This window comes from Pelobates fuscus, chromosome 3 (genome assembly GCF_036172605.1).
Source record: "Pelobates fuscus isolate aPelFus1 chromosome 3, aPelFus1.pri, whole genome shotgun sequence".
In the NCBI taxonomy this organism is placed as follows: Eukaryota; Metazoa; Chordata; class Amphibia; order Anura; family Pelobatidae; genus Pelobates; species Pelobates fuscus.
This window is the reverse complement of record NC_086319.1, coordinates 181,030,740-181,047,269: the sequence shown is the minus strand read 5'-3', so window position 1 is coordinate 181,047,269 and position 16,530 is coordinate 181,030,740. Positions and strand designations below refer to the sequence as shown.

General features: G+C 38.8%; 1 protein-coding gene across 1 annotated transcript in view; it reads right to left on the bottom strand.

Annotated features, from left to right (window-relative positions):
- The window catches only part of ABTB3 (ankyrin repeat and BTB domain containing 3), a 257,031-nt gene that overhangs the window by 33,004 nt on the left and 207,497 nt on the right, over nt 1-16,530 (bottom strand). The window contains exons 5-10 of the mRNA XM_063447789.1: nt 15,776-15,941; nt 11,885-11,974; nt 11,637-11,738; nt 10,103-10,196; nt 6,146-6,281; nt 5,129-5,349 (exon numbers count right to left, since the gene is read on the bottom strand). Coding sequence (XP_063303859.1) covers nt 5,129-5,349; nt 6,146-6,281; nt 10,103-10,196; nt 11,637-11,738; nt 11,885-11,974; nt 15,776-15,941 — 809 coding nt within the window. The remainder of the gene's footprint in view (nt 1-5,128; nt 5,350-6,145; nt 6,282-10,102; nt 10,197-11,636; nt 11,739-11,884; nt 11,975-15,775; nt 15,942-16,530) is intronic.

Here is a 16,530-nt window from a genome sequence, read left to right as displayed (position 1 = left end):
TTTCCCCACTACTGAAGTAAGGCTTACTGGCCTATAGTTGCCCGACTCCTCCCTATTACCTTTCTTGTGAATGGGCACAACATTCGCTAACTTCCAATCTTCTGGGACTACTCCTGTTATCAATGATTGGTTAAATAAATCTGTTAATGGTTTTGCTAGTACACCACTAAGCTCTTTTAATAGCTTTGGGTGTATTCCATCAGGTCCCATTGACTTATTTGTCTTTACTTTTGACAGTTGAAATAGAACCTCTTCCTCTGTAAACTCACGTGTAATAAATGACTCATTTATCCTTTTTGTTAACAGAGGTCCCTTTCCTTCATTTTCATCTGTAAATACCGAACAAAAATATTCATTGAGGCAGTCAGCTAGACCTTTATCCTCATCTACATACCTTCCTTCTTTTTTTTTTAATCTAACTAATCCTTGTTTTACTTTTCTTTTCTCATTTATGTATCTAAAAAAAGTTTTGTCCCCCTTTTTTACTGACTGTGCTATTTTCTCTTCTGTGTGGGATTTGGAAGCTCTTATAACTTGCTTAGCCTCTTTCTGCCTAATCTTATAGGTCATTCTGTCTTCCTCACTCTGGTTTTTTTTATAATTACTAAATGCTAACTTTTTGTTTTTTACTATTTTGGCCACATCTGCGGAGTACCACAGTGGTTTCTTGAATTTTTTGCTTTTACTGACAAGCCTAATGCAATTTTCTGTTGCCTTCAGTAGTGCAACTTTTAAATAATCCCATTTATTTTGGACTCCATATAAATTGCTCCAGTCTGATAATGACTCCTTTACACATATTCTAATTTTAGAAAAGTCTGTTTTTCTAAAGTCTAAAACTTTTGTTTTTGTGTGGTGTGACTCAGTCACTGTTCTTATATTAAACCACACTGACTGATGATCACTGGATCCTAAACTTTCACCTACAGTAATATCTGATACCAAATCTCCATTTGTTAACACTAAATCTAGTATGGCCTCTTTACGAGTTGGCTCCTCAACGACTTGTTTTAGAGACAATCCCAGTAGGGAGTTTAGAATATGTGTGCTCCTGGCACAAGTAGCTATTTTTGTTTTCCAATTCACATCAGGAAGATTAAAGTCACCCATGACGATAACTTCCCCCTTCATTGTCATTTTAGCTATTTCTTCAACTAGTAAATTATCTAACTCTTCAATTTGTCCTGGGGGCCTATAAATCACACCTACACGAGTTACTGTGTGATTACCAAATTCTAACGTAACCCAAACGGACTCTATGTTCGCCTCACTAACCTTTATTAGGCTAGATTTTATGCTATCCTTTACATACAGGGCCACCCCTCCCCCTTTCTTGCCTTCCCTGTCTTTTCTATATAAAGAGTACCCTGGTATTGCTATGTCCCAGTCATTTTTCTCATTATACCATGTCTCGGTAACAGCGCAGTGTCCTGGCAAGGAGTGAGTCCATTTTATTGGACTTTTCATAAAAAGTCAGTTTCGACCAGAACATGGATCGTGCTGCATCATCGAAAATAGCAAGGTCCGAATTTCCCTCCTAACTGCTTCCAATCGCCCGTAGGTCTCCGTATCAGGGGCCGTTTGGTGTTTCAGTTCAAGGGTCCTCAACTGTCCCAGCAGAGTTTCCAATTGAGAATGTTTCAGTTTCTTTCGTCTGGTAGCCAGCTTGATGAGGGACCCCCTGATCATAGCCTTATGGGCAGCCCATATCGTGCTCGCATTGACGTCCGGGGTAGTATTTGTATCGAAATATTCCAGGATTTCCAGTCGTATCTGTTCCCTCAAAGCGGGGTCTTGCAGTAGGGATGCGTTTAATCTCTAATTCCATGGAGAGGCCACGCACAGGTTGCCCAAGGTAATGGATACATCGGCGTGGTCCGACCATGAGATATTTCCAATCTTTGAGTCGACTATCCTGGGCATGCCCAACACGTTGGTTAAGAAGAGGTCGATCCTAGAATACGTACCATGCGGTGCCGAATAATATGAGTATTCCTTGTCTTCCGGGTGGTGTGCACGCCAGACATCTACCAAGCCAGTGTCTGTTAAAAACCGGTTGAGTAATCGATCCTGTCCCCCCCTGCCTTGAGACCTCGGCGTTCTGTCCCGTGTGCTCCTATCAACGGCACGGGGTCGCATTGAAATCCCCCCCAACATAAGTCATACCATGGGGTAATGCCGCTATTTTCTCTCGGATTGTCTTCCAAAAAGTGGGATCCGTCTGGTTTGGTGCATATAGATTAATGAGATGGACGGTATGCGAGTGTAGGATGCCCGAGACTATAATATATCGACCCTCTGGGTCTGCCTCTTGGACCGTTTTTCTAAAGGGGCAGCTGTTTCTGATAAGAATGGCTACGCCGTTGCGTTTACGAAGCGATCTAGCCTCATGGGAACCCTTGAAGACATGATCCTTCAGACCGAACGTGGCCTGTTTAGGTAGATGTGTTTCCTGTAGAAATGCTATATCTGTGTGTAGCCTCTTTAGTTCCTTGAACAGCAAACAACGTTTCCTAGGAGCATTGAGGCCCTTAACGTTCAATGTAGTGATTTTAAGTGTCATCGTGTGTCGTGGCTATCCCTGCTACCGGATACCTGGTTACCAAATTATTTAGTCCCCTGCCCGCTTCTAAGTCTGGCGACCCCCCTTGGTTCCCCCCGCGCCCCCCCACCCCCCCCGCACCCCCTAGATCCGCACCACCAGGAAAGAAAACAAAGAGACAGAAGAGGGAAAGAAAAACAGAAAGAAGAGAACCAAAGCATCCAAATCCATTCGGATGCAGAGAAGCACTGGTTTCACCAGTAGCCAGTGTTTTGTGGGTAGCATGTTCCCTCATCTCCCACCACGATCAACGCAAGAAGGGAGCAAGGATCCCTGAGCTCCAACTCCTACGCGCCTCGTAAAGTTTGAATGGACCTCAATGTGACTTCGTCTGGTTAGACGTCTAGAAATACCAACAAGCCCCACACAGGGTTCCCCAATCCCGTCCCCGGCACCCCCCTCCGTCAGCGGGGCCCTCTCAGCTTCATCAGCCCCCCGTCTGCTCATGCCCTGAGCTAGGTCAGTTCGGTTCGGCCCTTAAAATTGAGTCGTGTCAGTACGGGAGTAAAAAATTAACCCCCAAAAGGGATCATACCCATCCACCCCCATCTATAACCTTGTCATGTCAATATCTGACAACCTCAGCAATAACAATTTCGGAAGTAACCGACGACAGGTTCTCATACAGCATCACAGAATTGGTATTAATATACTCAGCTGCAGTAATCACAAAACAGAGATATACATGTAGGGTAGGTAGTGGGTACAGGGCACATAACGTAAGCCCAATGGGTATAGAGAAGCCATCCTCTTTTTGTTTACCGTGTATGTATTAATTGTTATTGCCATGTGGGGGGGGGGGGGTGAAAAATGGAAGGGCACGCCCCTCCATAGGCGTCCCGTAGGCAGCCATGATCTCTAAAGGACTCCCCATCAAAGCAATGGATCTAAGGAAAAAAGGGGGTAAAACGCCCACCCCTCCCCACATGTCAATGGCACCAGCACAGAACATGTTAATCAGAGTGATATAGGCTGAGGCAAGCATAAAAACTGAAGTACTACCCCGGTATACACCAGAAAATTGAAATATGAGATTCAGGGAGATTCTGTGATGTCCCCCAACCTCTACAAGAAGGTTTAACCTAGAACTATATTCAGTTATTTAACTTCTGACCTTGTAATGTCCATTTTATTATATATATATATTTTTTTTTTGTTCTTCTTTGTAAGTTAAATTAGTAAGTCATACTTTTTTTTTAGTGCGGAGCTCTACCGAGACACGTCTATGCTCATCAACGGTCCGGCCACGCCCCCCAAATATACAATCTTAATGACCTCCTGTGCTCTTTGGTACAAGGACTCTGTACTATTAAAGGATCACTGTAGTCACCAGAACAACTACAGCTTAATGCAGTTGTTCTGGTGTCTATGGTTTGTCCCTGTATTCTTTTTATTGAAGACAGTGTGTTATCAGAGAAAATACAGTGTTTACATTGCTGCCTAGTAATACCTCTAGTGGCTGTCACTTAAATGGCTACTAGAAGTGATTCCTGGGTCATTGATGCACAGTATGCAGCATTATGTTCAGCATTGATTCAATGCAAATCTATGAGGAGATGCTGATTGGTGCAGCACCACGTTTTGGCATGCCCAACAGCCTTTCAATGCTTTCCTATGGGAGATTGTCAAACTTTGCTTTTCTCAGCCACAGAGGTGGAGCGAGGTGAGGCCAGCTGCTGTTATACTTGCGCGGCAATGGCAAAAAGATGAGTAAAATAACACTTTTAAAGGCAGGCAAGCAGGGGGGAAGGGACCTTAATAGTGATTTTACCACTATAGTGTCAGAAATATATATTTCTTACTGACACTAAGTTTGGTATAAGGAAACCTGTACAAGAAAACTGAACATAAAGCAGCAATATAGAACACATTGATGCTCTGCTTTCACAAATAACGTGTGTCTTTTATCTCACTCACTTTGTTATTTGTGGGATCTAGTGGCTTCTTCCTTCCACTGACAGCTATATTCACTTAAGCTAACCCACTGGCTACCTGGGTTCTTGTATTAGCAATGTCTAACCAGCATACACAACTAGTGACAGCTGCTGAGCCTAAGGCCACCCAGCAAGTGACCAATGAGGACCCTCATATGCCAGTTGGGCATATGATAGGAGAATGGAAATATACAGGCCAACGTTCCTAATTGTGCACAAACTTGTTCATCACAGAGGCCTGCAGAAATCTCACTAAAGTGAGTTTTACTTTAACAAAACTGAAAGGAGAGATCCAGTTCTCACCCAGTGAAGGGCCTGTGAGTAATCCAGCACACCTTTCAGTCTAGTTTAATGCCTCAGTTTGTTATTTTAATTTTTAATATAATGGGACATTATCAAATGACACATCAGCTGTATTTAACCAAAACAACTGGGAGGCCAGGCAATGAACACTCAAACATGGAGCCTCTGGATGAAATCATGAAATCATACATCTTTTATAGCTACCTGTTCAGCACTCATTATGCTACTACTAATTAAATATTTGGGAACAATACACGGTTTTATGGCGTCATGCAGAAAATGAACTGACCTAAGCTTCTTATATCAATTGTTACATCAACATATCCATGTTCAGCACTGTGGTACATAGCTTCTTTGAGTGCCTTTAGTTTGGCTTTGCTGTTACGGCTTGGACACAGTGGGGTAGGTGCTGTCTCAGCCAAATCAGTTCCCTCTGCTAGAATCTCCTCCAAGGATAGGATATCGCTCTTGTCTTTGTCAGGCTGGGAAAGAAGCTTGCGGAAGACATTCCTGACAAATGTTAAAAACAGATATTATTTAAAAAAAATGTATACGGTCAATTTTTTAATAGAACAGAATGGAAGTGTCGCCTGAAATTTGGTTAATCCACTCTATTTTATATAACATTTCTAGCATACCTTCTCACACACATTCGCTATAAACACCTTCACTACCAAGTACTTTTTCTTTAGAAAAAAAATATTAGCATAACATTTTATTTGAAGCAAAGGACTCAAAGCAGACAAAACAGACAAACCTATATTAAACCAGGAGTATTGAAGTAAGGATTAAGAGATACATACTGTTTTGTTGGAGGCTAAAAATAAAATAAGTGCACACAGTATACAAAATTACATCTACAGAATATGAATATATTTTACATACAAACATACATATATGAATTGATAAATCAAACACAGCAGGATAGGACCATGTCTTGCATTTATTAACTATAAGCTCTTAGTAAAGTTCCTCTGGATACAGAGTGGTGTATGCCAAATAAGTATTTTCTATACATTGTAGATATGATATATTTTAAATAAGATAACATCATGTGAACTAAAGATGCTCTGGAAAAAAGACCACAATTGTGAAAGGTCGAAATTGCATTGATGTGATATGAAATATTTTAAATATTATCGTCAGCATATACAATATTTGTTTGCTGCTTGGTGGCTCTGCATTGATTTATTTTCTTAAACTAGATTAGATCTTAAATCGGGGTGTTCTCTATAGCACTCGATTTCTTACATAATCACAAAACTGTAATAGCAGCTTTTAGTTAAGATGCTTTGTTCCACTTTACCTGTGTCCATGTGCAGCCGCCTGGCTGAAGGAGTTCATGTCTCCTTGAGGTGCTGTAGAAATCCCATTTCTGTACATTGTACCTATCATGGGATCTCCTCCACGTTCCAGCAATAAATTCACAAGCTCAAAGTTTCCTGAAAACAGCAGGGGGTTTAAACATGTTAGTGAGCAAATTAAGATTCCCACTGATTTTGTAACCAAGTTGGTGATTTAAAAGAACACTATAGTAACCAGAAAAACAACAGCTTATTGTATTTGTTCTGGTGAGTATAATCACTTGTAAGTACAATCATTTAGAAAAATGGCAGTGTTTACATTGCCCATGGGTATACCTCTAGTGGCCACTCCTCAGATGGCCACTGGAGGTGCTTCATCAGGCAGGGCTGCACATTGTGCAGCACTGCCATTCAGCATCTCCTCACTGAATTTTCCTCACAGAGATGCACTGATTCATTGATTGATTAAGCTGGCATTTGGTCCCGCCCACATCCCTCCTCCTTGTCGATTTCAGCCTATCCAATGCTTTCCATATGGGAAAGCATTGGATTGGCTAAAAATCATAAATTCTGTCAGCAAGGAGGCGGATCAGGGGTGGACCAGTGCGGCGCTGGAAATAATGTAAGTTTTATTACCTTTTAAAGAGGCTAAGGGGGGCAAGCCACCTAAATGGTGGCTTTAACACTATAGGGTCAGGAATATATATTTGCATTCCTGACCTTATAGTGTTCCTTTAAGTAAGCAAACAATTCATTGGAAACAGATCACATAGCATTATTTCGTTACAAAAGGAATCCGAATTTGGGGTAATCAAGTGATGGCATGCACTCCAGAAATCTGAGCCGAAATTTAGCCGAACCATGAACCAAATGAATCACGCAATGTACAAGCAAGTTCATTTTGATTCAAGATGCGGAATTCCGCCAGTGGCAGCAAAAACAGAGATGATTGATGGAAAAAAAGATTTATGGCTATGGGACACCCACTAAATGTTGATTTTATTCACAGACAAAGTGAAAAGTACTGCTCCTTTTATTTCCCCCTCTGTTGGTTGCTTTTGCTAATTTAATCTTTGAACCAAGTGGTGGGGAAATGTACTTCATATTATGTATATATTTTGCATTACAATGATTGGCCTATTTTCACATTTATTTAGTTTGTCTGATTTGCTTTCCCAAATCTGGCACACTGTAATTTGGAGTGACAAGACCAAAACAATGCTTTATGGTCACAACCATAAGCGCTGTGTTTGGAGAGGGGTCAACAAGGCCTATAGTGAAAAGAATACCATTCCCACTGTGAAGCATGGTGCTGGCTTACTGAAGTTTTTTTTTGGGGGGGGGGCAGGGGGAGTGAGCTCCAAAGGCACAGGGAATCTTGTGCAAATTGATGGCAAAATGCAGCATGTTATCAGAAAACACTGACATATTATTATTTGTGCAGAAGAATGCAATTTTTTATCAGAAAAATTGCATTCTTCTGCATGAAGGTTACGCATGGGACACTCTTGGATATTCCAGCATGACAATGACCATAAGCAAAAAGCCGAGTTGACCCTCCAGTGGTTACAGCAGAAAAAGGTGAAGGTTCTGGAGTGGCCAGGTGAAGGTTCTGGAGTGACCTGACCTTAATATCATCGTGTCACTCTGGGGAGATCTCAAACGTGCGGTTCATGCAAGACGACCAAAGACTTTGCATGACCTGGAGGCATTTTACCAAGATGAAGTGGCAGCTATACCACCTGCAAGAATTAGGGGCCTCAGACAACTATTACAAAAGACTGCATGGAACAAAGCATATGCAGACTTTTGAACAGGGGTAATTTCATATTTTTCTTTGTTGCCATGTTTTCTTTTAAAATTGTGCCATTCTGTTATAACCTACAGTTGAATATGAATCCCATAAGAAGTAAAAGAAATATGTTTTGTCTGCTCACTCGTGTTTTCTTTAAAAATGGTACATATATTACCAATTCTCCAAGGGTATGCAAGCTTTTGAACACAACTGTATGAACATGTACATTAAAGGAACACTTAAAGGGAAAATATAGTGCCAGGAAAACAAAGTTGTTTTTATGACAATATAACTCCCTCTAGCGCTGCCCTCCCTCGCAGCTCCCCACTGTGGTGCGGAATGGGTTAAATGTGTTATTGCGTTTGCAAACTTTTGAGCACAACGGTATTTATACTGACTGTAATTGAAAGGATTTCACCTGACACTTCCCTAGTGGTGTGCTTTATTAGCACTTAAGCAAGAACTAAGTATCACAGATCTTTAAACTGACTCCCAGGTGTCATTTAATTCAGCAGACGCATGACTACGTACACCACTTAGTAAACAGACCTTTAACAGTTTAATATGTTATTCCTTCCATCTAATCAATATATTTGTCCTCAAATCTATTCATTAAAGTCAGGAGTGCATTTAAAGGCCCTCAGTTAAAAATGTACTTAGGTTTAAAAGTGCAACATTACAATATATTGAAAACATTTATAATTCATAAACTAATTGCATAGGTTAAGGAGCACTCCAAACACCTACACCACTGTGCTTGTACTTATGTGTGAAGAGCGTGTCCTCTTTTATTATTTTACAAAAAGTTCAGATTTCCAGAGAAACCCCCACAGCTGTCAATGAGACAACCAGTCCTGTTAATACCTGGTTGCATAGCTCAGTGGATCTGCCCATTAATATTTAGAAAGAACTTGTTGAGGATTTGTAACATCACTGCCTTAGAACTGTGAAACCCAGGTTTTGAGTTGTGACCCTTTTATTCCCAGGTTCTGTTTAGACATTTCAACGCATTTATCATGCAAACATATGACTGAAAGGATCACTTTCAATTTTAGAAAATGTGCTATTTGTTCACAACACTTCTTGGAACAGGTATTATTTTGATTTCAACCAGATCCAAATACCCAAATACCTGTATAGATGTTTACTTGGATTTCATATTGTTTGACACATTTATTTGTAAGGATGATATATAATTTTAGATTTATTTTGCATGTAAAATTTTCTCTATTATATTGTTCTTTCCCTTTATTTTGGGAGGCTAAGCTTAAGGTTTAAGCTTGAAGATAAACTCACAGTGATTTTTAAAATATACAACTTTTAAGATCTGGCACATTTACATATTTAAAGGGGCACTATAGTCAACAGAACAACTACAGCTTATTGAATTTGTTCTGGTGAGTAGAATCATTACCTTCAGGCCTTTTGCTGTAAACACTGTCTTTTCAGAGAAAATGCAGTGTTTACATTACAGTCTAGTGATAACTTCACTGGCCACTCCTCAGATAGCTGTTAGAGATCCTTCCTGGGTCATGGCTGCCTAAAATGCATCCAAACATTCAGTCTCCCTCTGCATGCAGACACTGAACTTTCCTAATAGAGATTCATTGATTCAATGTATCTCTATGAGGAGATGCTGATTGGCCAGGGCTGTGTTTGAATCATGCTGGCTCTGCCCCTGATCTGCCTCTTTGTCAGTCTCAGCCAATCCTATGGAGAAGCATTGTGATTGGATCTGGCTACCACTTCTGATGATGTCAGCAGACAGCTTTTTTTTTCTGAGGCAAACAGCATGCAGATCTACATCTTCAGGCTTGAATACAGTAAGATTTTGCTATGTTTATGGAGGGATGAGGGGTCCAGGGGGGCTAGATGGTGGTTTTAACACTATAGGGTCAGGAATACATGTTTGTGTTCATGACCCTTTAGTGATCCTTTAAAACTAATATTTTACTAGTGTATATAGTGAAGTATTTCCATGAGAAAAATAAACTGTTCACAGTTTCACATTAAAAAACAATAAATAAAAACAAATAAAAAAAACAATAAATAAATATGTATTTACCATTTGCTCCATTTGTCATGATTTTTTATTGGGGACAGTATTTATATTTATCTATATCGCAACATTTAAAGTAAGGTGAAATATTTCTATATTAGTTACCTGCAGCTGCTGCCAATTGTAACGGTGTTTCAGAATAGTTTTCTTCTCCTGATTCTAAAGACCCTTCCACATTTGCTCCAGCATCCAGAAGTAGCTGTGGAAAATAATAAAGATACACTTTGTTCCAAAACTGCACTTCAATTATATAAACGACTACTTTAACATTTTCAGCTAAATTACAAGGGATGGTGGGATTTACAAAGACCTTTTTCTTATAAAAAAGAAAGTACTACACATAGAGGAATCAGCACAGAAACTCAACACCCATAGGAAGTGAACACTTAGTACCCATAAGAAGTGAAGATTATTGCAGATTTTTCCCTTTATATACATATATATATATATATATATATATATATATATATGTATATATATATATATATATATACATATATATATATATATATATATATATATATATGTATATATATATATATATATACATATATATATATATATATATATATATATATGTATATATATATATATATATGTATATATATATATGACTTAATATATGCAATTACCAATAAAAGGTTTGATAATATAGATAGAATTGCCACCAATGTACTTTAAAAACATCCTCATGGCCCACTATTCTATATTACCCCTGCTATATCAGTTGGCTCAGCTTTTGGCTCTACTAAGAGATTCTGTCTTATTGCTAGGTCCTAGTTAAAGGAACACTAAATTGTCAGGAATAAAAACATGTATTCCTGACCATATAGTGTTAAAAACACTATTTAGGTGGAGAGGCCTCCCTTGCCCCCATTAAAAGGGTTAAAACGTACTTTTATTCCAGAGCTGCACGGGTCTGCCGGTGTTGGCCCTGCCCCCAATCTGCCTCCTTGGCTTATATCATCAGAATTGGAGATCTCAGCCAATCCAATGCTTTCCCATAGGAAATTCAATTCTGATGATTTCAGCCATGGAGACATGTAGGGGACAGAGCCAAACACAATATTGGCCATCAGCTTCTCCTCCTAGAGATGCATGGAATCAATCCAACTCTATGAGGAAAGTTCAGACGCTGAATTTGAGTGCTGCACATTATGCAGCACTTACCCAGGATGTATCTCTAGTGGCCGTCTGAGTGACTGCCACTGGAGGTGTCCCTGGGCAGTAATGTATTTTTAAATACATAGATGGTTTAGACAAGTTCTGCAAATGATAAGGACAATCCTAATTAGCTCATAATTAAAGAGGGAATACAATGCACAATCATCCATAAAAAAAAAAATTACTGAAAACCCAGGTTGTTTTTTTGGCATTTATCACTATAATCACTGGAATTAGACTTGGATGGTTGTTAAAAAAAATTCTTCTTTTTTATTTGAAAATCCTAGCCAACCAAAGACACATCAAACCAATGGTGACATGAAGCAAACATGTTTAAAAGGTGGCTAAATTATCTTTTATTTTTTAAATTATTTTAAGAAGATGCATGGCTTTAAGTAGTAAAATACATTTATTTTTCAGAGGGTTGTATACTGACACAATATTGTAATATGCAATATACTACTATAATAATTACCTGCACAACTGGAATATGTCCTTGGAGAACAGCAAATGTCAGAGCAGTCCAGTGACGAGTCTCCGGATGGACAGAAGGATATTTATGTGCTGTGGTTGGGACCTAGTTAAACAAACAAATATATAATATATATCTATCTATCTGTGAAGTAAACACTGTGAAATCTACTAATTTGGGACATCCTTGAGACAGAAATAAATAATGATATCCACAGGACAGCCTTGAAGCATGTATATTTATTTTCTTACCTCAACATTCAGCTCTGCTCCAGCATCCAGCAACATTTGGACCATAGCTTCATCACCTCGTACGCAGGCGTACATCAGTGGGGTCATTCCCTAGACATTCAGAAAAGACAAACGATCAAAATATATAACACACAACTGATTATTTACTATAATGTTTTAAATACAGCACATCTTTACAGTTATCGGTCATGTGTGTATTGCTATATCTCTCTCGATTTTTTATTTCTTGGCAATCCATCCATCCAATTTCTATATTAATGAGATAATCAGTTTGAAGGAGGAGCTAATGTTGTGGAGAGAGAAAGGAGGGACAGAATGATGCCATATTGTATTTTTCTACGGCCTTCATTTTCCTTATTTCAAATCGGTAAAGGGTCAGAGTGTGAAATATGTACACTGGCGTTAAGCTGGGATTATCACTGACATTTAAATATTTTAAATATGATAATGTAACATAATTTGATCCAATGGACTATCTATAGACAGTCTGCTATCTCAGGTCATCACATGACTAGATACATCGCATAGGTTTTTCTATGACTACGGTAGACAAAAGGAACCACGTGGTCAGTGACTTATTTAGGTTCAACAAAACAAAGGCCCCAATTATGGACAATGCAGTGTTTTGACAAAACTTTATTTTTCTTTCAATCATGCTTTAACTATCCTGATCTGCAGTAATACTGTTTTCATGGAACACATGTTGAATTCCTTTGATTCGCATTTCTATGTATGAAGCCATCTACATATCCTCTATATTAAATTTTGTTTAACGGAAAACATGACTACCAATTCTATTATAAAGGTTTAGGCAGCAATGATCTCAGTGGGATGACAAAATAAACAGAAAAACATTTCCAAGATTATTGTTAAGGACTGTAACATTCCACATATTGATAATTAATGTGTGTGATGTTTTAAAAAAATAGTCTATGTTCACTAATTATTTATGGTTTTAATTGCCATTTGTTCCATATTTAAACCTATTATCAGTTCATTAATTTGTTACAATTGCAATGGCAAATTATGGAACAATGAAATTGTGACTCTATTATTAAATACAAAAAACTCACATAAGGAAAATGTCAGGAAATAAGTAATTTAACTGAAATTAGAATATATTTTATTATGTATATAAGGAAAAAACATCATGAGGCAACTGACAATAATTACTTTATAACTTAATTGAGAACAGAAAAAAACAGTTTCCTTAATAATGAATGTATTTCTTTGCAGTCTGCTCCAAGATCCGTGGCTTGAATATAGGGGGTCATAGAACAGGTACCCTTTTCCCACTCAAGTGTAAGTATCAGGATGTGACTTCAACCTGATGACTTGACTCCCATGTACATACAATGCAGCTATCGTCTTCACATATCTGCAGTTCACCTTCCTCAGACATTGGTTTTCTTTATTTGTTTCACTTTAAAAAGCAATATGCTGGCTTTCCATCCCATCATCATATAATTAAAATGGAATTTATGAAGGCCTCCACAAGGATGCTTTGTTTCATACCTTTGCTCCTATCAGTAAATACTCGCCTAGGTGGCCATCTGCTCTTTCCATAATGGACGTGGCTCTCCATATATCTCATTAAAGGGGGACTATCAGGGATTAGGGGTTTGCATATCCATGAAAAGTGCGGACACATATGGTTTAAGCTGTTAACAGGCTTTATTTAAATAGTATCATTGTTTAGAATCATTTCAGCTCAAACTAGAGCCTTTCTCAAATTTGAGAAAGGCTCCAGTGAAACCCAAAACAGTAATCCTTAATAAAGTTTTTTTAATGGCTAAAATGTCCTGTTTCCAGACTTTTCTTTGCTATCAGATTTATATATAGAGATTCAACCCTCCTATCTGGTGACACTGGGGGTATAGGTCCATTCTATATAGTGCATGCAGTCTCATATGAATTGATCTACAAATAATGCATTTATGTTAGGGATCATGGGTTTGGATCTGTTTCTTTAAATAAACAAATTCAGTGTTATACCTTTAAATACAGGGTGTCGGGAACTGACATAAAAGAATGGTATGTAAGCCTGTCTTGTCAGTTGACCAGGACTTTGGATATATGGGACAGATCTTCTCAGACTCGGCTATCATTATAACTGACTACCTTTCTCTCAAACTCAAATTCAAACTGGCTAAGGTGAACTATTTTATCTCTCATTAACCGAAGATATGTTTCTGACACTCCAGATACCTTGTTTCACTTTTTGGATACGTGTTTAAATTATCATCGCACGTTCACTAAACATTCATGAACAATTCACAAGGAGCCGTACTAGAAGAAGTGTATGACACTCTTCATAAGAAAAAGTTATATGTTGCTGTCATGGACTGTAAACTTGCAAGAGCACCACCTTCCAACCAATAGCCTGCCTACCGCCATCAGACTCTCCCCTAGTCTTGCATCTTTTAAGAAGTGCCTTAAAACCCATCTCTTTAGGAAAGCTTATGGCCTCCAAGACTAACCCTTACCTCACACACCTGTCTCTTGCCCTCTCCAAAAGGGCAGCCCACCTTATTTGATTGTAAATTCCTGTCCTAATGTGTTTTACACCCCACCTCCTATAGAATGTAAGCTCGTTTGAGCAGGGTCCTCTTCAACCTATTGTTCCTGTAAGTTTATTTGTAACTGTCCTATTTATAGTTAAATCCCCCTCTCATAATATTGTAAAGCGCTACGGAATCTGTTGGCGCTATATAAATGGCAATAATAATAAATAAATAAATTCTCTATCTGAATATATTTTTAGATTTTGGTATAGCTTTTGTAATGGTAGATATGGCAGATATTGCCTGTTTTGATATCCAGAGTTGCTGTTACGTCCATAGCAACGACACAAGCAGTGGATGTAAATGTGGCAGTATTACAATTTAAAAAAAGGTAAGGACAAGATTAACCATAAGGTGACCTTGGGGGCTGCTTAAGTCTTAGGTGTTAGACTGGTACACTGGAACCATAAATTTGCTTGGCCCTATTCACCATCCCTATGTGAAGAATGAAAAGGGCCAAATCGGCAACCTGTCTAGGGCTCTATGTCACGGTGCACTGGGTGAGGCAAAAGACTCCACGTGGGTCACGGCCTGCAGGGTGTGAGAGGTGCGACATGTAACACCCTGCATTAGATCCAGCCCAATATTCCCCACACTGCTTCAGCTTCCCCTCTGAGTGTCAGAGTCCTAGGAGACTCTGCTCAGACCTCGGAGGAACAGCGTGTGGAACAGGATCGGAGGGAGATCCAGTATAGCATCCCACCCATGAAGGGGATGTGAAGGTCTACAAATCACAGGGAGGCCATTCACACATATATAGACCCATAGACCTCTCCCAATGGGAGGGCTTCATTCCCCTATTTAAACTCAGTTCACCCAAGGCTCATTGCTCAGATGTCTTGTGAGCCCCTGGAGGTCAGTCTGCACTGCCTAAAGACTTCAAACCTGTTTTCTGATCCTGAACCTTTGTTGTCTGGCTTTGACCTTATCCTGCCTGCTTAACACATACTAAATTTCAGAGATGTTCTCTTAAAGTTCCTTGCTCTCTCTCTGTGCATTCTGAGCCCATTCACCCAAAACCGTTACACTCTGAGGGATCTTAAGCCTTCTCTGGTGGTACTCTTGGCTCCAAAGAAAATGTATTCATTTATTAACAAAATCTTTTATCAGAAAGGATACATTGAGGTTTCTCCCATTTTAAGTATTACCTGAAAACCTGCAGGAAATCTACAGGGTTATTTATAAAGAGCAACTCTGAGACAAGAATATTCTTCTGGTCTCCATGGTGATTGCTCCACTTTTAGAATGTTTCAGTACCACTGCATTTTACCAATCCCCCAGTGTGAATAAATAGGTTATTCTAGTTCACAATGTGAAACATGATTACCTGTTCACTCATGCTGTTAATCCCATCGGGACCAAGCAGCATGACAGCTTGTTTCACTAAGTCTGTCCTGCCGCAGTTGAGCATTCTAAAGCCAAGATCTTGCTTAAACTTTGCTTCGGTAGCCACTGCGTCCAGTTTTCTAGATGCACAGAAACAATCATCGGCCCTGAAAAAAAAAAAAATACATGAAAACTCTGATGACTATCAACTATCGAACATTATTATGGACATTCACTTTTTTGAAACAACTTAAATTTTTTTGTAAGGATTAGGTAAAACATGGATTTGTGTAAAATATTATGTTTAGCATGCATTTAGGGTCCAAACACTAAATTTTTTAACACATTGTACAGAGGAAGCTCCGTTTCTGGAGAAGACATTTGGAGACATTTGATGAATAACAAGCAGTGCATTATCAGTCTTGTAATACCCATGTTTCACCATGATACCTCAAACAGTATAAAGCATAGCTGGGTTAAAAGTACTAAAGGGGTGGTTGGAATAATAATAAAAAAAAACAGGTTGTCCGGAGAGTTTTATTATTTTCAGCTGTCCATGAATGTACAAAAACAACAATAACATTCCAATGATATTTAAACATCCATAAACTAACATTTAAATGCCATTAGTTGTTATAGGCATGGCTTGAAGAATATAATTCCAGGACGTCTAAACGGGTAAAATATTTTGTGCTCAGTTATTGCTCAGTTGCAAAGTTCTTCATAAGAAAGTAGATTGGATTGACCCTTACAAAG